This window comes from Trachypithecus francoisi, unplaced genomic scaffold (assembly GCF_009764315.1).
Source record: "Trachypithecus francoisi isolate TF-2019V2 unplaced genomic scaffold, Tfra_2.0 Lachesis_group14, whole genome shotgun sequence".
In the NCBI taxonomy this organism is placed as follows: Eukaryota; Metazoa; Chordata; class Mammalia; order Primates; family Cercopithecidae; genus Trachypithecus; species Trachypithecus francoisi.
Genome location: NW_022681459.1, coordinates 42,968,588 through 42,988,169, shown reverse-complemented (window position 1 = coordinate 42,988,169; position 19,582 = coordinate 42,968,588). Strand labels below are relative to the sequence as shown.

General features: G+C 47.4%; 1 protein-coding gene across 3 annotated transcripts in view; it reads left to right on the top strand.

The window, feature by feature from the left end:
• LOC117096078 (cat eye syndrome critical region protein 2) overlaps nucleotides 1-16,969 on the top strand; it is a 201,512-nt gene extending 184,543 nt beyond the window's left edge. For 2 of the 3 annotated variants that reach the window (XM_033233028.1, XM_033233027.1), the window contains 10 exons: nucleotides 66-195; nucleotides 1,509-1,546; nucleotides 1,633-1,724; nucleotides 1,984-2,110; nucleotides 3,202-3,590; nucleotides 4,916-5,041; nucleotides 5,233-6,076; nucleotides 11,362-12,781; nucleotides 14,951-15,062; nucleotides 15,726-16,969. In XM_033233028.1, coding sequence (XP_033088919.1) covers nucleotides 66-195; nucleotides 1,509-1,546; nucleotides 1,633-1,724; nucleotides 1,984-2,110; nucleotides 3,202-3,590; nucleotides 4,916-5,041; nucleotides 5,233-6,076; nucleotides 11,362-12,781; nucleotides 14,951-15,062; nucleotides 15,726-15,731 — 3,284 coding nt within the window. In that variant the 3' untranslated portion in view covers nucleotides 15,732-16,969. The remainder of the gene's footprint in view (nucleotides 1-65; nucleotides 196-1,508; nucleotides 1,547-1,632; nucleotides 1,725-1,983; nucleotides 2,111-3,201; nucleotides 3,591-4,915; nucleotides 5,042-5,232; nucleotides 6,077-11,361; nucleotides 12,782-14,950; nucleotides 15,063-15,725) is intronic. The other variant, XM_033233029.1, reaches the window with a different exon arrangement.
• The last annotated feature ends 2,613 nt before the right edge of the window (nucleotides 16,970-19,582 follow it).

Here is a 19,582-nt window from a genome sequence, read left to right as displayed (position 1 = left end):
GAAGGAACATGCCACGTCAGCGTCTGGAGTGTGCTCAGCTCACTCAGCCTTTGTGTTCATTGTAGATCGAGCGAAGAGGAGAAAGCTCAGGGAAGAAAGGGCATGGCTGCTGGCTCAAGGGAAGGAGCTCCCTCCAGAACTTTCCCATCTGGACCCCAATTCCCCCATGAGAGAGGAAAAAAAGACTAAAGACCTGTGAGTATTTAGTAACAACAGCAACAGTAGCAACTGGTAGCATTTATGAAGCACTTAGGCACTTTCCCCATGTCATCCTCAGAACAGCCCTGGTGGGTAACATGGTCACCACGTGCCAGTGCATGGGGCGGGCCCTGCACTCACAGCTGACCCCGGCGCGCTTCCTCGGGCACACACAGACATGCCTGGCTACCCCGGCCTCTGACACTCCTGCTGCCACACTCTGTGGGAGCAGAAGTAAGACTTACACTAAGCTCTTCCTTCCTCATCCCCTTAATTTAATGAAATCAGAATCTGATTATTATGTAAATGAGCTCCTTGGAAATGTGAATAGCAGTTTATCTTTTTGAGGTTATTACTTCCCGTGACGTTACTAGCTACCGTGTGTCTTTTCTCCTTACTGAAAATTCAAGAGGCCAGATACACATTCAGTGTTCAGGAGCTCATTTATCGTATGCTTTTTTGGATTAAAAGTAGAATAAAACCTGGTTAAGAATGTGCTATAGGCCGGGCTCATGCCTGTAATCCCAGCACTTTGGGAAGCTGAGGCAGGCACATCACCTGAAGTCAGGAGTTCGAGAGCAGCCCGGCCAATATGGTGAAACCCCGTCTCTAATAAAAATTTTGTTTGAAATTAGCCCGGCGTGGTGGCACATGCCTGTAATCCCAGCTGCTCGGGAGGCTGAGGCAGGAGAATCGCTTGAACCTAGGAGGCGGAGGTTGCAGTGAGCCGAAATCGTGCCACTGCACTCCAGCCTGGGTGACAGAGTCAGACTCTGTCTCAAAGAAGAAAAAAAAAGATTGTGCTGTAAAGCCTGGGCAACATGGTGAAACCTCACCTCTACCAAAAATACAAAAATTCGCCAGGCATGGTAGCACACACCTGTAGTCCCAGCTATTCAGGAGGCTAAGATGAGAGGATCGCTGGAGCCCAGGAAATCGAGGCTGCCGTGAGCTGTGATCACGCCACTTCACTCCAGCCTAGGCGACAGAGCAAGATCCTGTCTCAAAATAAGTGAAGAAATAAAGAATGTGCAATTAAATAACCGGCATTCTAGAACCATAAAGTTCTGGATCATCCAGCAACCCCCCATTTTGTAGATGAGGGAAGTGAAATTCCCGGTTTTGCTAAGGTCCACTGTCCCTCATTTTGTATTTCTAGGAGTGTTATCAGTATCACAGGCTCATCTAAACCACACTATTAGGACTATTCCAAATCTTACTTCAGTCAAGTGTGTCTGCAATAGACCTGAGAGGACTCAGGAGAGAAGGTGGTCAGAGTTACTATTAATTTCTTATTTTATGATTTACAGCTTTGAGTTGGACGATGATTTCACTGCTATGTATAAAGGTTAGTTCCCATTCTCCACTGTTCCGTTTGTGATGCACATTTTCCTCTGTGCGTGTGTTAATAAAGATCTCTTCTCTGGCTCTCAGTTCTAGACGTGGTAAAGGCTCACAAGGATTCCTGGCCCTTTTTGGAACCTGTGGATGAATCTTATGCCCCTAACTATTATCAGATTATTAAGGTAGAAGTTGTCTTTGCAGTAATTCCTACTATAGTGTGTGTATCTTTCTTGGGTTTTGTCATTTGTTTCTTGTTTCATGTATATATTTTTGATAGATTTTTCTTTTCAACTGTTGAAAGTTCATGTCATGTTTCTCGTTTTATCTGTTATTCGTTACAGAACAGCATTGCTGAATCCTCATTCTCTCTCCGTCTCTCTCTCTATGAAATGTTTTGCTCTCAGCATATTTTAACTATAAAGAGTTATGTGTCTCATTTAGGCCCCCATGGATATTTCCAGCATGGAGAAGAAACTGAATGGAGGTTTATACTGTACCAAGGAGGAATTTGTAAATGACATGAAGACCATGTTCAGGAATTGTCGAAAGTATAATGGGGAAAGTAGTGGTAAGCGGGGAAGGAGTTTGTGCTAGATACATATCTGTAATCAAGAATAAAATGCCTTCTTTTTTATAAATACACGTCCTAGTGACTTTTCTGTAGGACAGTGAGCAGAATGTGTATGAAAAGTTATGGGATTGACCATTCTAGCCACTTACCACAGTATCTGCCAGGGACTCTCCTGCCCCGCAGGACAAGAGAGTGCAGCTGGCACCTAACTGGCTCATCCTGCAGACCAGTCTGGTTCTGGATAATACTGTGTGTGCCTCTTTAACCACGGATGGGACTGACACTAGATAGAGCTGACTCTTCAACCATCTGGAGAAGCTGGCGTAGTAGATCTCTAATATCAAAGTAGAAATGGCTCCTCCTACTTTGGGTCATTTATGCATTAACTCAAAATGCCCTGCTTAAAAACAGCAGATTCAGCCATTTTTTATTTGGTATTTCTGCAGTTTAGCCTTAAAGAATTAAATTTTTACTGGCTTTTTTTTTTTTTTTTTTTTTTTTACTTTGAGACAGGATTTCACTCTGTCACCCAAGCTACAGTGCAGTAGCGCAGACATGGCTTACTGCAACCTCAAATTCTTGGGCTCAAGGGATCCTCCTCCCTCAGTCCCAAGTAGCTGGGACTATGGGCATGCACCACCACACCTGGCTAATGTTTTCTTTTTGGCAGGGACGGACGTCTCGCATTCTTGCCCAGTCTGGTCTTGGAACTCCTGGGCTCAAGTGATCCTCCTGCCTTGGCCTCCCAAAATGCTGGGATCACAGGCATAAGTTACTGTGCTCAGCCTGGTTTGATTTAATAGTCCTAGAGGCCCTGTCCCAACCATACAACCTTGGGCATCTTAGAATAGAAACCATGTCTGGTTCATCTTGCATCCATAGCTCTGCAATATATTGTGCCCTAAAGGTGAATTAAACTCATAGTTTACCCAGGTTGCATCTTTTATTTATTAGAATTGTCTTTTGTGACATATAGTAGGTCAGTTTCTATAAACTATAGTTTCTATAAACAGTTTCTGTAAACTATAGTTTCTATAAACAGTTTCTATAAACTATACCTAGAAGTCAATCCTCCTGTCTTCCTATAGAGTATACCAAGATGTCTGATAATTTAGAGAGGTGTTTCCATCGGGCCATGATGAAACATTTTCCTGGTGAAGATGGAGACACAGATGAAGAATTCTGGATTCGAGAGGATGAAAAGCGGGAGAAGAGACGGAGTCGGGCTGGGCGAAGTGGTGGGAGCCATGTTTGGACCCGCTCCAGGGACCCAGAAGGGCCCAGCAGGAAACAGCAGCCCATGGAGAATGGAGGAAAGTCGTTGCCCCCCACACGCCGAGCCCCCTCTTCTGGGGACGAACAGAGCAGCAGCTCCGCACAGCCCCTGCGGGAGGCGGGCACTTCCAATGGCCGAGGCTTTTCTCATCCCCTGCATTGCGGTGGGACGCCCAGCCAGGCACCCTTTTTAAACCAGATGGTAAGGAACCTGGTTTGTGAGTTCACAGGAATGTAAAGGCCATTCCGTTGGTACTTCCTACAAAATACTTCTGTGTATGGATGAAATCTTTTTCCCCCGTGAGTCCTTTGTTCATTTTATTTTATGTTATTTACTTTTTAGTAGAGACACGGTGTTACTATGTTGCCTAGGCTGATCTCAAACTCCTGGCCTCAAGCAATCCTTGCACCTCAGCCTCCCAAAGTGCTGGGATTATAGGCATGAGCCGCTGTGTCCAGCCCTTCCTTTATTCTAAATCCTCCCTTTTTCTCTGAATTATGTATTCTCAATGTGGGCAAAAATTGGGATTAAAAAATATATAATCTGGCCAGGCACCGTGGCCCACTCCTGCAATCCTAGCATTTTGGGAGGCTGAGCTGCATGGATCACGAGGTCAGGAATTCGAGACCAGCCTGGCTAACATGGTGAAACCCTGTCTCTACTAAAAATACAAAAATTAGCCAGGCACAGTGGCACTACTCAGCTACTCAGGAGGCTGAGGCAGAGGAATTGCTTGAACCCAGGAGGCAGAGTTTGCAGTGAGCCAAGATCTTGCCACTGCACCCTAGCCTGGGCGACAGAGTGAGACTCTGTCTCCAAAAAAAAAAAAAAATGTAATCTTTATTGTGTAAAGCACAGGTATACATATAGTACATAAATGTACAGTATATCTGCAACATTAAGATTTCATGGTAGTGGCCGGGCACGGTGGCTCATGCCTGTAATCCCAGCACTTTGGGAGGCCGAGAGGCAGGCAGATCACGAAGTCAGGAGATCAAGACCATCCTGGCTAACATGATGGAACCCCGTCTCTACTAAAAATACAAAAAAGTTAAATTAGCCAAGCGCGGTGGTGGGCGCCTGTAGTCCCAGCTACTCGGGAGGCTGAGGCAGAAAGATGGCGTGAACCCAGGAGGCGGCGGAGCTTGCAGTGAGCGGAGATCGCACCACTGCACTCCAGCCTGGGTGAAAGAGCGCGACTGCGTCTCAAAAAAAAAAAAAGATTTCATGGTAGCAGGTAACTGGGGAGAAACGGCTAAAATGGATCCTTGGGAGGAGGAGTAATAAAAAGGAGATTGAGAAATACTGATTGAATCTAGTATCTACTGGAGAAGGAAGTTGCTTCGGGCTCACAGGCAAGCCCTGATGTGGGTGAGCACGTATGTTCACAGTCTCCCTATTTCCGGCCGAGGTGTAGTCATCTGTTTTATTTTAGTAGAATGTTCATCTTCAGGAAAACCCTTGTTGTCAACCTAAGGTCTGTGCCTTTCCTTTTTCCTCTTCTTGCTTTGCTCAATGTGCTGCAGAGGCCAGCAGTACCAGGGACATTTGGCCCTCTGCGAGGATCAGATCCTGCCACCTTGTACGGCTCTGGCGTCCCGGAGCCACACCCTGGGGAGCCTGTGCAGCAGCGTCAGCCTTTCGCCATGCAGGTAAGCAGCCTACTCAGGAGGTGCAGGTGCAGAGGGTCCCACAGGTACGTTTCAGAGAAAAAGTCTCTTTCCAGGTTAAATGTCGTTCATTGCCTCCTTTCCCAAAGAGCCTGTTCCCATAGAGAAGCACGTCACAAAGTGTGCCTTATTCTGTGAGTCTGGTTAACTGTGCTGCCTTTTCTTGTTGCCAGCCTCCAGTTGGAATTAACAGCCTCCGAGGACCCAGGCTAGGCACACCCGAGGAGAAGCAGATGTGTGGGGGGCTGACGCACCTTTCTAACATGGGCCCACACCCTGGATCCTTGCAGCTTGGCCAGATAAGTGGCCCAAGTCAGGATGGAAGCGTGTATGCTCCAGCTCAGTTCCAGCCAGGTTTCATTCCTCCCCGGCATGGGGGAGCTCCAGCCCGGCCGCCAGACTTTCCTGAAAGCTCAGAAATTGCTCCCAGCCACATGTATCGCTCGTACAAGTACCTGAATCGAGTACACTCTGCCGTCTGGAATGGGAACCACGGTGCTACGAACCCAGGACCCTTGGGCCCAGATGAGAAGCCCCACCTGGGGCCAGGACCCTCGCACCAGCCTCACACTCTCGGTCACATGATGGATTCCCGAGTCATGAGACCACCTGTCCCCCACAACCAGTGGACTGAACAATCAGGCTTCCTACCTCATGGAGTTGCTTCCACAGGGTACATGCGACCGCCCTGCAAGTCTGCTGGACATCGGTTACAGCCACCTCCAGTGCCAGCACCCAGTTCTTTGTTTGGAGCGCCTGCCCAGGCTCTGCGGGGGGTTCAGGGAGGGGACTCCATGATGGACAGCCCAGAGATGATCGCCATGCAGCAGCTCTCCTCCCGCGTCTGCCCCCCAGGTGTGCCTTACCACCCCCACCAGCCCGCACCCCCGCGTTTACCTGGCCCTTTTCCGCAGGTAGCTCACACAGTGTCGGTCACTGTGTCAGCCCCCAAGCCTGCCCTGGGCAACCCTGGGAGGGCACCGAACACTGAAACACAAGAGCCTGAGAATGACCAAGGTAATTCACACTGTCACTTTGGGCTCTTTAAGCTCGTTTCATGAGTAATCATTTTACACAGCATATCAAACCAAGAGTGATCTGTCTAGTTCCCAGCTTCTCTTTTTTCTTTTTGAGACAGAGTCTCACTCTGTCCCCCAGACTGGAGTGCGAGGACAGTGGCACAATCTCCGCTCACTGCAAGCTCCGCCTCGCAGGTTCACACCATTCTCCTGCCTCAGCCTCCTGAGTAGCTGGGACTACAGGCGCCCGCCACCACGTCCGGCTAATTTTTTGGTATATTTAGTAGGGATGGGGTTTCACCATGTTAGCCGGGATGGTCTCGATCTCCTGACTTCGTGATCTGCCCCCCTCGGCCTCCCAAAGTGCTGGGATGACAGGCGTGAGCCACCGCACCCGGCCTTCCTAGCCTCTCTTTCTTGAACTTCTCAGATTTGGGCCAATCATAGTCCTTCTCTCGGTCTATAGATCCCAGGGCATTTCTGGTCATAATTTTGACTGCTGCACAGGTAGGCGTTTGCTGTGCCAGGCACTCCTCCTGAGACTTTTTTTTTTGAGACAGTCTCACTCTGTTGCCCAGGCTGGAGTGATCTCGGCTCACTGCAACCTCTATCTCCCAGGTTTAAGCACTTCTTCTGCCTCAGCCTCCTGAGTAGCTGGGATTACAGGTACATGCTACCATACCCGGCTAAATTTTTTGTTTTTTTTTGAGACGGAGTCTCGCTCTGTCACCCAGGCTGGAGTGCAGTGGCCGGATCTCAGCTCATTGCAAGCTCCGCCTCCCGGATTCACGCCATTCTCCTGCCTCAGCCTCCCAAGTAGCTGGGACTACAGGCGCTCACCACCTCGCCCCGCTAGTTTTTTGGGGGTTTTTTTGTTTTTGTTTTTGTTTTTGTTTTTTGAGACGGAGTCTGGCTCTGTCGCCCAGGCTGGAGTACAGTGGCACGATCTCCACTCACTGCAAGCTCCGCCTCCGGGTTCACGCCATTCTCCTGCCTCAGCCTCCCGTGTAGCTGGGACTACAGGCGCCCACCACCACGCCCAGCTAATTTTTGTATTTTTAGTAGAGACGGGGTTTCACCATATTAGCCAGGGTGGTCTCGATCCCCTGACCTCGTGATCTGCCCGTCTCGGCCTCCCAAAGTGCTAGGATTACAAGCATGAGCCTTCCTGAGACTTTTATACTTTTTAACTCATTTATTCTCAGAACAAGCATTCGAGATAGCTGCTGTTGCTATCCTTTTTGCAGATGGAAAATCCAAGGCATGGAAATGTTAGATTATTTGCTCTCAGCCAGCTGATAAATAGCAGAACTGAGATTTGGGCTCAGACAGACTAGATCCAGCATCCCATGCTTTACCCACTACGTCATCATAGTTCCTCTAAAAAAGTACTGTCAGCCGGGCAGTAGCTTTGGTGGCTCATGCCTGTAGTCCCAGAAGTTTGGGAGACCGAGGCCAGTGGATCACTTGAGCCCAGGAGTTCAAGACCAGCCTGGGCAAGAGAGTAAGACTGTCTCCACTAAAAGATTTTAAAATGGCTGGGCATGGTGGCTGACACCTGTAATCCCAACACTTTGGGAGGCCAAGGCGGGTGGATCACAAGGTCAGGAGATTGAGACCATCCTAGCTAACATGGTGAAACCCCATCTCTACTAAAAAAAAAAAAATTTGCCAGGCACAGTGGCTCACACCTGTAATCCCAGCACCTTGGGAGGCTGAGGTGGGTGGATCACAAGGTCAGGAGATGGATACCATCCTGGCTAACATGGTGAAACCGCATCTCTACTAAAAATACAAAAAATTAGCCGGGCGTGGTGGCGGGCGCCTGTAGCCCCAGCTACTCAGGAGGCTCAGGCAGGAGAATCACTTGTACCCGGGAGGCGGAGCTTGCAGTGAGCCGAGATCGTGCCACTGCACTCCAGCCTGGGCAACAGAGCGAGACTCCGTCTCAAAAAAAAAAAAAAAAAAATTTAAAAATTAGCTAGGCATGGTGACTCATGCCTGTAATTCCAGCATTTTGGGAGGGCAAGGCAGGCAGATCACCTGAGGTCAGGAGTTCAAGACCAGCTTGCCCAACATAGCAAAACCCCATTTTTCTTAAAATACAAAAATTAGCCAGGCATGGTGTCAGGTGCCTGTAATTCCAGCTACTCGGGAGGCTGAGGCAGGAGAATCACTTGAACCCAGGAGGCAGAGTTTGCAGTGAGCTGAGATTGCACCACTGCACTCCAGCCTGGGCCACAAAGTGAGACTGTCTTAAAAAAAAAAAAAAGAAAGAAGAAATAAAAAAGGTTCATGCCTATAGTCCCAGCTACTTGGGAGGCTGAGGTGGGAGGATCACCTGAACCCAGGGAGGTCAAGGCTACAGTGAGCTATGATTGCACCACTGTACTCCATCCTGGCAACAGAGCAAAAGCATGTCTCAAAAAAGAAAAAAAAATACCATCTTGAAAGTTATTGGCCAGGCGCGGTGGCTCAAGCCTGTAATCCCAGCACTTTGGGAGGCCGAGACGGGCGGATCACGAGGTCAGGAGATCGAGACCATCCTGGCTAACACAGTGAAACCCCGTCTCTACTAAAAAATACAAAAAACTAGCCGGGCGTGGTGGCGGGCGCCTGTAGTCCCAGCTGCTCGGGAGGCTGAGGCAGGAGAATGGCGTGAACCCGGGAGGCGGAGCTTGCAGTGAGCTGAGATCCGACTACTGCACTCCAGCCTGGGTGACAGAGCGAGACTCCGTCTCAAAAAATAAATAAATAAATAAATAAATAAATAAATAAATAAATAAATACTATGAAGTCAATTTCTGTTCTTTGGCTACATACCTGGATTTATTAAGAATGGCCAGTAGTGAGATCTGGCAAATTTGGAAGCATTTTCTTAGAAATGCTGTTTAAGAGGAGTAAACATTTACTAGGGGGAGAAAATGGGGAAAAAATACTTTGTAATTAATGCTTATTTCTAGGATAAATATCTAGCATGCATGTAATTTTCTTCGGTACCTGGCAGGAGAATGGAGACACTTGGACTTTAAGATAACAGATTCCTGGCCAGGCGTGGTGTGGTGGCTTACGCCTGTAATCCCAGCACTTTGGGAGGCCGAGGCGGGTGGATCACGAGGTCAGGAGTTCAAGACCAGCCGGGCCAACATGGTGAAACCCCGTCTCTACTAAAAATATAAAAATTAGCCGGGCGCAGTGGTGGGTGCCTGTAATCTCAGCTACTTGGGAGGCTGAGGCAGGAGAATTGCTGGAACCCGGGAGGCTGAGGTTTCAGTGAGCCGAGATCACACCACTGCACTTTAGCCTGGGTGACAGAGCAAGACTCCGTCTCAAAAAAAAGATAATAGATTCCACATAAAAGTGTTTCTCATACCTGTAATCCCAACTACTTGGGAGTCTGAGGTGGAAGGATTACTTGAACCCTGGAGTTCGAAGTTTCAGTGACGCATGATCACACCACTACACTCCAGCCTGGATGACAGAGTTGAAACTCCAACTCTTTAAAAAAAAAATGTTAGGGAAGAAAACCCTTTTGGTATTTCTTTTATGAAAAGTCCTACTTTGTTAACACCACCTCTAGCAGAATTTTCTAATACTGATTTCAAGTGAGTTCTGGAATTGAAAGCTTTACAAGAATCCTGTTTAGTTAAGTCTTTGATAAGTCTAGTTGTAAGTTTAATGTTGACTGAATAATGAAAAGTACACTTTTTGACTTTCATTGTATAATTTGTACCATTGACCTTTAAGGCCTGCTTCAGGTAGCCTGAGCTATCTTAATAGCTCTTTAAAAGTTGTTAAGAATCTCTAACCTTGTCCTTCAGATCTGTTACCAGGATTGTAATTTGATCACACCTGGACAACTGTCCTCCTAGAAAGATTATAAAAAGATTATTTTGGCCTCGTGCAGTAACTCACGCCTGTAATTCCAGCACTTCGGGAGGCTGAGGCGGTGGATCATCTGAGGTTGGGAGTTTGAGTCCAGCCTGGCCAACATGGTGAAACCCTGTCTCTACTAAAAATACAAAAATTGGCTAGGCACAGTGGCTCACGCCTGTAATCCCAGCACTTTGGGAGGCCGAGGCGGGTAGATCACCTGAGGTCGGGAGTTCGAGACCAGCCTGACCAACATGAAGAAACCTCGTCTCTCCTAAAAATACAAAAATTAGCTGGGCATGGTGGCGTATACCTGTAATCCTAGCTACTCGGGAGGCTGAGGCAGGAGAATCTCTTGAACCCGGGAGGCGGAGGTTGTGGTGAGCCGAGATCACGCCATCGCACTCCAAGCTGGGCAATAAGAGCGAAACTCCGTCTCAAAAAATACAAAAATACAAAAATTAGGCCAGCGTGGTGGCACGTGCCTGTAATTTCAGCTACGTGGGAGGCTGGGTCATGAGAATCACTTGAACCCGGGAGGTGGAGGTTGCGTGAGCCAAGATCGTGCCACTGCACTCCAGCCTGGGCATCAGAGTGAGACTCTACCTCAAAAAAAAAAAAATAGATTATTTTATATAGATATATACATGCACTTATCCACTATTGTATATTGTAGTCTTCGTTAACACCATATTTGTAGGTTGAATAGTAAGGTAAAGAATTCTGAGGATATAAACAAGCATAGGAGTCTAATAAATTAATTTGATTGGGCTTAGTAAGTTTCCATAATGTGTTAAAGATGCCTTTTGAGTTTTATGTTGTAGGCATCTTGTCTTCAAGACATGCAGACAAAATGAGTGTATTCATTCAACAAAGTGATTGAGTCTGTGTGTGCATGGACCGAGACGACAGGGAGACGGGGAAGTCCCTCCTGTGGAGCTTTTATTCTCATGGAGAGAAATCAGGGGTTTGGCCTTTCTGAATGCCCGTGATGCCCTGTTCTTTCTCGTTGCATCACATTTTAGAGCTTCCCAGCATGGCCAGCGATTCTGATAACAACCATCCCCTCCCGGTGTATTTCACATGCACCTGTCTAGAGTCTAGGAGCCACAAGCCATCTCTCAGGCTCTTACGAATCAGGCAACCCAAGGTGAAGGACATTTCCATTCTCCAGCCCACTGTAAGTGTGGCTGTAGAGGTGCTAGATTTTACCTTTGTGTCCATGAAAGGGGTGAAAGGAAGTGTACAGGGACCCCAATGTCCTGAGCTCTTTCAGGGCTCAAACAATTTCCAGCTGGGACTTGAGTCACCACATACCCACCTTAATCTGACTCGGGCGTGTTCTTTACATTAATATGTCATTTCAGCTACCGAATTATTTTTTCTCTTTTTTTTTTTTTTTTTTTGCAGCAGAGCCGTTGCCTGGCCTTGAAGAGAAACCAGCAAATGTTGGTACTTCAGAGGGGGTATACCTCAAACAACTACCTCACCCCACGCCTTCCCTGCAGACTGACTGCACCAGGCAGAGCTCACCACAAGAAAGGGAAACAGTGGGCCCGGAGCTCAAAAGCAACTCCTCCGAATCTGCGGACAACTGTAAAGCCACCAAGGGCAAGAATCCCTGGCCCTCGGATAGCAGCTACCCTGGCCCAGCCGCCCAAGGCTGCATGAGAGACCTCTCCACTGTGGCAGACAGGGGCACTCTTCCCGAGAACGGAGTCACTGGGGAAGCATCTCCTTGTGGATCAGAAGGGAAGGGCCTTGGTAGCAGTGGTTCTGAAAAGCTGCTCTGCCCCAGAGGCAGAACGTTTCAGGAAACCATGCCATGCACAGGACAGAACGCGACGACACCGCCCAGCACAGACCCCAGTTTGATGGGAGGCACTATGAGCCAGTTTTCCCCCCTGTACATGCCTGGCCTGGAGTACCCGAATTCAGCTGCCCATTACCACATCAGTCCGGGCCTGCAGGGTGTGGGCCCTGTGATGGGAGGGAAGTCCCCAGCATCCCATCCCCAGCATTTCCCCCCAAGAGGCTTTCAGTCTAACCACACTCATTCTGGAGGCTTTCCCCGGTATCGCCCCCCACAAGGGATGAGGTATTCCTACCACCCACCAGCGCAGCCTTCCTACCACCACTATCAGCGAACTCCTTACTATGCGTGTCCACAGAGCTTTTCGGACTGGCAGAGACCTCTGCATCCCCAGGGAAGCCCCGGCGGGCCCCCAGCCAATCAGCCTCCCCCACCGAGGTCCCTCTTCTCAGATAAGAATGCCATGGCCAGTCTGCAAGGCTGTGAGACACTGCATGCTGCCTTAACTTCTCCAACCCGTATGGATGCAGTGGCTGCTAAAGTCCCAAATGACGGGCAGAATCCTGGTCCCGAGGAAGAGAAGCTGGATGAATCTCTGGAGAGGCCAGAGAGTCCCAAAGAGTTTTTAGACCTGGACAACCATAACGCTGCCACCAAGCGGCAGAGCTCGTTGTCAGCCAGCGAGTATCTCTATGGAACTCCGCCTCCGCCTCTGAGTTCAGGAATGGGATTTGCTTCCTCAGCGTTTCCGCCCCATGGTGTGATGCTGCAGCCAGGGCCTCCCTATACACCTCAGCAGCCGGCCAGTCACTTTCAGCCCAGGGCTTACTCCTCCCCTGTGGCTGCCCACCCGCCTCACCACCCAGGGGCCACCCAGCCCAACGGCCTCTCTCAGGAGGGTCCCAGCTATCGCTGCCAGGAAGAGGGCCTGGGTCACTTTCAAGCTGTGATGATGGAACAAATTGGCACTAGAAGTGGAATAAGGGGACCATTCCAGGAAATGTACAGACCATCAGGGTAAGATTGCATTTGGGCTTTTCCCCCTAAGGAAAGAACAGATGTTTATTTTATTTATTTTTGAGACAGAGTCTCCCTTCGTCACCCAGGCTGGAGTGCAGTGGTGTGATCATGGCTCACGGCAGCCTCGACCCCCTAGTCTCAAGGACCCCCCTGCATCAGCCCTTTAAGTAACTGGGACTACACACGTGCCACCATACCCAGCTAGCTTGTTTGGTTTTTTGTTTGTTTGTTTTGTTTTGTAGAGGTAGGGTTTCACCATGTTGCCCAGGCTGGTCTTAGTCTCCTGAGCGCAAGTAGTCATCCTGCCTCAGTCTCTCAAAGTGCTAAGATTACAGGCAGGAGCCACCACGCCTGGCCTGGATATTCATTTTAAACAGAAAAATGGCCTTAGAGATGAAGATAACAGTTAATGATCTCAGAACAAAAAAAGCATGTGACTTACTGATATTGCGCACTCTGTAGGAAGGTATTAGACTTACAGCCCAACTTTATCTTTGAAATTTTTTCCCCTCATGAAAATGAATAGGACTTTAAATGACTGAGTTAGATTTTGATATTGTGAACTTTTTTATTTTTATGTATGTATGTATGTATGTATGTATTTGAGATTAAGTCTCGCTCTGTGGCCCAGGCTGGAGTGCAGTGGTACAATCTCTGCTCACTGCAATCTCTGCCTCCCAGGTGCAAGCGATTCTCCTGTCTCATCCTCCTAAGTAGCTGGGATCACAGGTGCCCGCCACCACACCTGGCTGAATTTTGTATGATACTGTAAACTTAATCACCACAGTTTGAGAGCTGAAAGCAAGGCTGTGTCAACATTGCTGCCATGTGCAGACACTGACCAAGGTAAAAAAAAAAAAATAGGCCTACGCAGGAGTAGAAGAGGAGATCATATGTAGTACTGAAGTTTTACTACGTACCTCTCGTTTCTTACCCTATCATTGAGTGAGAAAACCAGGTTTATCCAGAATGCAAGCAAGTCCCCATGAGACTTCTCTCACACATGCTTGTGTAGTGATGTTCTCGAGATCCAGTGAGGTGATCTGCCATCCAGGAAGTTTTCAAATCGATATATACAAATGAAAGTTATGAAGCGTAATCTTGAAACCAGTACCATTCAGCATAAAAACCAGTATGCCTCGCCTCAGTGCCATCCTGTCGTCTTACTGCTAGACCCTCTCTGCTATTTAACATTTTGTCATGTTTGCTTTATATGTCTCTCAATACCTGTTTTCTTTTCTTTACTTTTTTTCCTAAGCTGTTGGAAAGTAAATTGTAGACATCATGGCCCTTAACCCTCAATACTTGAGCGCGCGTCTCCTAAGAATGGACATTCCTTGGAGCACCATTTCAAAATGACACCACACTCAAGGCAAATGACAGGATCTAATAGAGTTTGTATTTCTCTGTCCTCAGTTGTCCCCAGAGTGTCTTTTAGAGCCATTTCTTTGTGTTTTATTTTGATTGTTTTTTTCTGATAAAGGATCCCATCAAGGCTCATGGATTTGCATTTGACTGCTGTGTCTGTTTAGTCTCTTAATTTATAGCAGTTGTCCTACCTTTGTTTTGTTTTCCAAAGAGTCCAGACCAGTTATCATGGTGAGTGTTCCAGATTCTAGATTCATCACATAGTCTCCTCATGTTTAGATGAAACTCTTGTGCCAGGTGTAGTGGTTCATACTTATAACCCCAGCACTTTGCGGGGCTGAGGCAGGAAGATTACTTAAGCTCAAGAGTTCGAGACCAGCCTGGGCAACATAGCAAGATCCTGTCTCTACTGAAAATAAAGAACTTAGCTGGGCATGGTAGCACACACCTGTAGTTCCAACTACTGAGGAGAGTGAGGCAGGAGCGTCCCTTAAGCCCAGAAGATTGAGGCTGCGGTAAACCATGATCCTGACACTACACTCTAGCGGGGTGACAGAGCAAGACCCTGTCTCTAAGAGAAAAAAAAGTAGATTAAACACTTTTGTCAGGAGTATACATAGGCAGTGCGTGTGCGTGCCACTTACTGCACCAGGAGGCACAGAACGTGGAGTTCTCCCAGTATGGATGATTCCAGGCCTGATCACTGGGGTGACAAAGGCAGTACCCTCGTGACTGCAATGTCTTGTTTCTTTTGTCATTAACATGTCTTCATTAATCACTTTTTTCTCGTGGCTGTAGAATGCAGATGCACCCAGTCCAGTCACAGGCCTCGTTCCCAAAGACCCCCACAGCAGCAACGTCACAGGAGGAGCTGCCGCCTCATAAGCCTCCAACACTTCCCCTGGATCAGGTAAGAGTCACTAAAAGTTAGAGCTGTTCTTCCTCCAGGTGGTGGGAAGTAAGTGTATGACATCCCTGCTGTTCGGAAACAATGTTTTAAGGTATCTTGTGGATCCAGGAACTTTGTCTGGATCGTGCTTCCCTGGCACTTGGAAAAAGAGCAAGAGGCCTTGGAAGTCACTTCTCACATGTCTCTTTTTCCTATTGTGATATGGAATGTATGTATACCAATTTGGTGAGTATTTAAACCTCATTTTTTCCAAACCATCCGCCAACATTTTTTCTGCCATGATCGCTTGTCTGTTTTATGCTTCCCCCCTTTTTCATTGGAGAGAGACTAGTTGGTGGGTTTTAGAGTACTGCCTCTGAGTGCTGCTTCTCTCCCATGCAGTCGTTCCCTTGACCCCCACAAAGTAGTTGTCATTGGCTGCATCATGATCATCTGTCAATGTGCAAGTCCTACTGCTGTTAAGCATTGAGACTGGGATCTGAGTTGAGAAGTCCAGGACTCTAGAACCTACCCTCTGGAAGTAAACTGTAGCTAATGAAATAGAATCAAGCCATTTTCACAGATGAGCTTGGACACTCTTTGGGCTTACTTTTTTTCTTTTTTTTTTTTTTAACAATTAACCTGATTTTTTATTTTTGTTTAAAATGTCTTTGTTTTTTTCAGAGCTAGTCCAAGGAGGAAATGAGCCCCAAGCAATGGAAAGCTGCACACGAAGACTGGAATGTGGAGAACTGGGGAGTGCCCTGTCAGCTGTATCCCCGTCACCTGCTCCACCCCTTCACGGCGACCCACTTGTGCCATCCTTGAGCTGGAGCCAGTCACAGGCCCTAAAAGGACACTCCTTAGATGACTGACACACAGATTGCAAAGGTCCTAGTCCAGGGATCTCTTGCACAGCTGATGGAGACAGTCAGGCAAAACAAATGAACGTGGAGTTAATGATGACTTTTCCAAATCCTGAGACACTCTTCAGGGAAAATCACTTTAAACTTGGGGGAGGGGGTATACTCAAGAATGGAGTGGTGCTTTTAAACTTTGATGAGCAGCTAAACTCAGGTATATATTTGGGGAAGGGACTACTCTTAGTATTAATGGTTTTGGAGCTGGGTCCAGTTTACAGAATTTTCATGTTGCCTTTTAAAATAATTTTTGTTGGTGGTGAATGTATTGTACATAAAGTGGGAAGGGTGGGTGGGGATGCGGAAGAAATGGGGGTCCTAACTGGTGGGCACACAGCACTGGAGTGATTTTTATCTGTTTACAATCATGTCACACTGAATACTTCTGGGAGCTGGAGATGAGGGTAGGAAAAGTTTGATCTTGTAATATGTCACTGTGTTTCCTTAGTTGCCAGCCAGCCTTCAGAATAGCTAAAGGCCTGCCTTCCTTCCAGTCGGCCTGAGAGAGAACACCTGTCCCCTAACCACCTGCTGCTGGTGGTGTCTCTGTGGGAGGCAGAGTGCTCTCAGGAGACGACTAGAAGCTTCAGCCCGGAAGACAGGCTGCTCTCTCACGCTGGTGGCCCAAATCCTGGATTTGAGAAAGTGGTGTCCCTTCCTGATTTTACCACCAGCCCTACCGAATAGTTGTAAACCAGTATCAGGAATTGGGATCTAGAGTGTTTCACATATTAGAAGATGAATCGTCCTCATCACAGACCTCCCTGTCAGGACTGTGATCTAGAAGGCACCACACACAGCTTTCTGGCACGAATCACATTTTGTGGAAGTGACTACTCAGGTTTGTATATTTTAGTATCAATAAAGAATTGCACAGGTTTGAATAGGAAAAATGTATTCTATAGATTTACAGTTTGACTTTAGGAATATTTCAGTATATATAGTTTTTATTCGTTTTAAGTGAATCATGGTAAAATCAGTCATGGTGATTTAAAATAGCTATCAAGAACAAGTTCTTGGAATTATTTGTTGTGTCTGTGATAGGAAACCATTTTACAGTATTAAATTACTTTATTACAGTTGTAGAACTGAATTACACTGGATTCTCCCTCATTAGCATTCTGTGTTTGGTTTTAGCTGAGAGGTCACCAAAGTTAGGACCCACGTTTTAAACTTTTGAATATCCCACAAAAGAAAAAACTAAGGAAAATACTGAAATTACAGGTCTTTGTAAAGAGTAGCATATTTTTAAGCATGCTTTTGGGACAGTAGAAGAGCCTCTATGAAATATTAATCTGCTCTAGTTTCTTATAAATTCAACTGTGGGAGGGGCCAGTAGAGTTTTTCCCTCCAGTTCCAGGATTCCTAGTGAAACACGGAACTGTCATGTTTACAGTTTGCTAAACATGACGCTGTCCGTGGAAAAGGAAGCTGATCAGAGGCATCTGTGATACAGAGAAATGAAATCCGAGACACCAGTTCCAGGAGGACAGAAGTTCATATCCGTACGCAAACGCTTGGCCTGGTGGTGGTGCCTAGGGCTCAGGCAGATTTGAGAGTTGAGTAGGGAACACAGATGTCTCTGAGGTATAATGCACAAAAATACAGATTTGCTCTCAGAGGTTTTACTTTTAAATTTGATGTATTTGCGAGTGGATTGAGTTTTGAGCCTGTGTTCTCACTGGATCCTAATTCTTGTTAGAAACCTATCACTGGCATAACGTGGTTTAGAGGTGTGAAGAGGACAGAAGGTTTTTGGATGGGTCTGCCCTGTAGCTAGCATCCGCTAACATGGAGCATTACTACTTCAGTTTCTGTGTGTGTGCAGAAGCAGGGAGGAGGGGAAAAAAACAGCTAGTTTGGAGCTGGTTAGCCCTGGTCTAGGCCCAGAGAATCTGGCCACTGATAGCTTTTCTCTTTTCCTGGTAATGCTGGTTTGAATCAGAGGCCTCTCACTTCTCCCTAACAGGAGCACTGTCACTGTGGGCCTCTCCCCGTGACTACCCCAGGGGCCTGGGTGGGAGTGGCTGTGAGCAGCATTTGGCCTAGTGCCCTCTTCTGCCCTCGTGGTCCTCGAGCAGCTGTGTGTGCACTGTTCCAGGTAATCCTGTCTCCTCCCTCTCCCAGTGACCGCCCCAATCAGCTGTTCCTAGAGCAGTGCTGTGAACTATACAGGAAAAGTCAGTAAATCCCTTTATCCTTAATCTGCCTTCTTGGTTTTAGACAGAAAATATTAAAGAAGAGCAATAGGAAATAGAACTACTGTCTATTAAATTATAACACTGTGAACAGGAGCAACAGCAGCTGCAGAATTGTCAGCCTTCCTGCACCCTGTGTGGGCAGGTGTCCGTGCAGTACAGGTGCTAGTGCTTCGTCCTTTGTCCAGGGAGTGTTCTGAGCTTTCACAGGTCTTTGAAGTGCGGATCTGCTAGAAGCTGTCTGGAGCTGCCAGGTTACAGAAATCCACATGACCGTGAGCTGCTGTGAACCCCTAGTCCACCCACGCCAAGCAGGATCTTTTTCTCACCTTTTCTTCCTCCTCTAGCACTTCTCTTTCCAAGTGTCTTAAGCAGATGCAGTGTCTTAAAGCAGATGCAAATGCATTTGCCATCCTCTCCATTAGGAAAATGATGGTTATGTGATATGTTATAATGAGAAAGTAGTGTGTAAGGTGTCCTGAAAAGGTTTGCTCTCAAGCTAGAAGGACATTTCACCCTGTGGGTCGCTGTCACCTTGTCAGTATGCCGGCTCTCAGTGGTCCCCAAGAGGACGGGGATAGCTGAGATCATGGAGAATGGGAAATAGCATCGCACCTCTTTGATTTAACACCCATGGCTCGCCTTTATTTAAGTTGTTAATAAGTTGTTAATAGAAACTTGTGTCCCTAAGGCCCAAGAGAAAGAAAAGATGAGCTTCTTGGGAAGATTCTAGATTTGTTTTCCCCTCAGAATTAAAAAGTAGTTTTTGCTGGGCACGGTGGCTCAAGCCTGTAATCCCAGCACTTTGGGAGGCCGAGACGGGCGGATCATGAGGTCAGGAGATCGAGACCATCCTGGCTAACACGGTGAAACCCCGTCTCTACTAAAAAATACAAAAAAATAGCCGGGCGAGGTGGCGGGCGCCTGTAGTCCCAGCTACTCGGGAGGCTGAGGCAGGAGAATGGCATAAACCCGGGAGGCGGAGCTTGCAGTGAGCTGAGATCCGGCCACTGCACTCCAGTCCGGGCGACAGAGCAAGACTCTGTCTCCAAAAAAAAAAAAAAAAAAGTAGTTTTTAATTCAGCTACTTTTTCCCCTCACTTAAAAGGTAGCAGGAGCTATTGGCTAAAATTTGTTACAGTGAATGCACGTGGAGAATAAAGAAGAACAACCCCTGCAGGATTCTTATTGACGTAACTTTCCATCCCACCTCCGCCTCTCCTACATCACCAGCCTTCATCAGGTTGGTTTAGTTTACCTGATCGTACACATGAGCTGCTTACCAACAGATCGTATCTTCTTACTGAGCCCAGGCCAGATGCTCTGGGAAGGCAGGCCTCGTCATGCTCCTCTTCGTTAGGCTTAGTGAAAACCTGAAGACCTGCAGTTTGTGCCCCTCAGTTCAGTCAAACCTCAGCTTTCA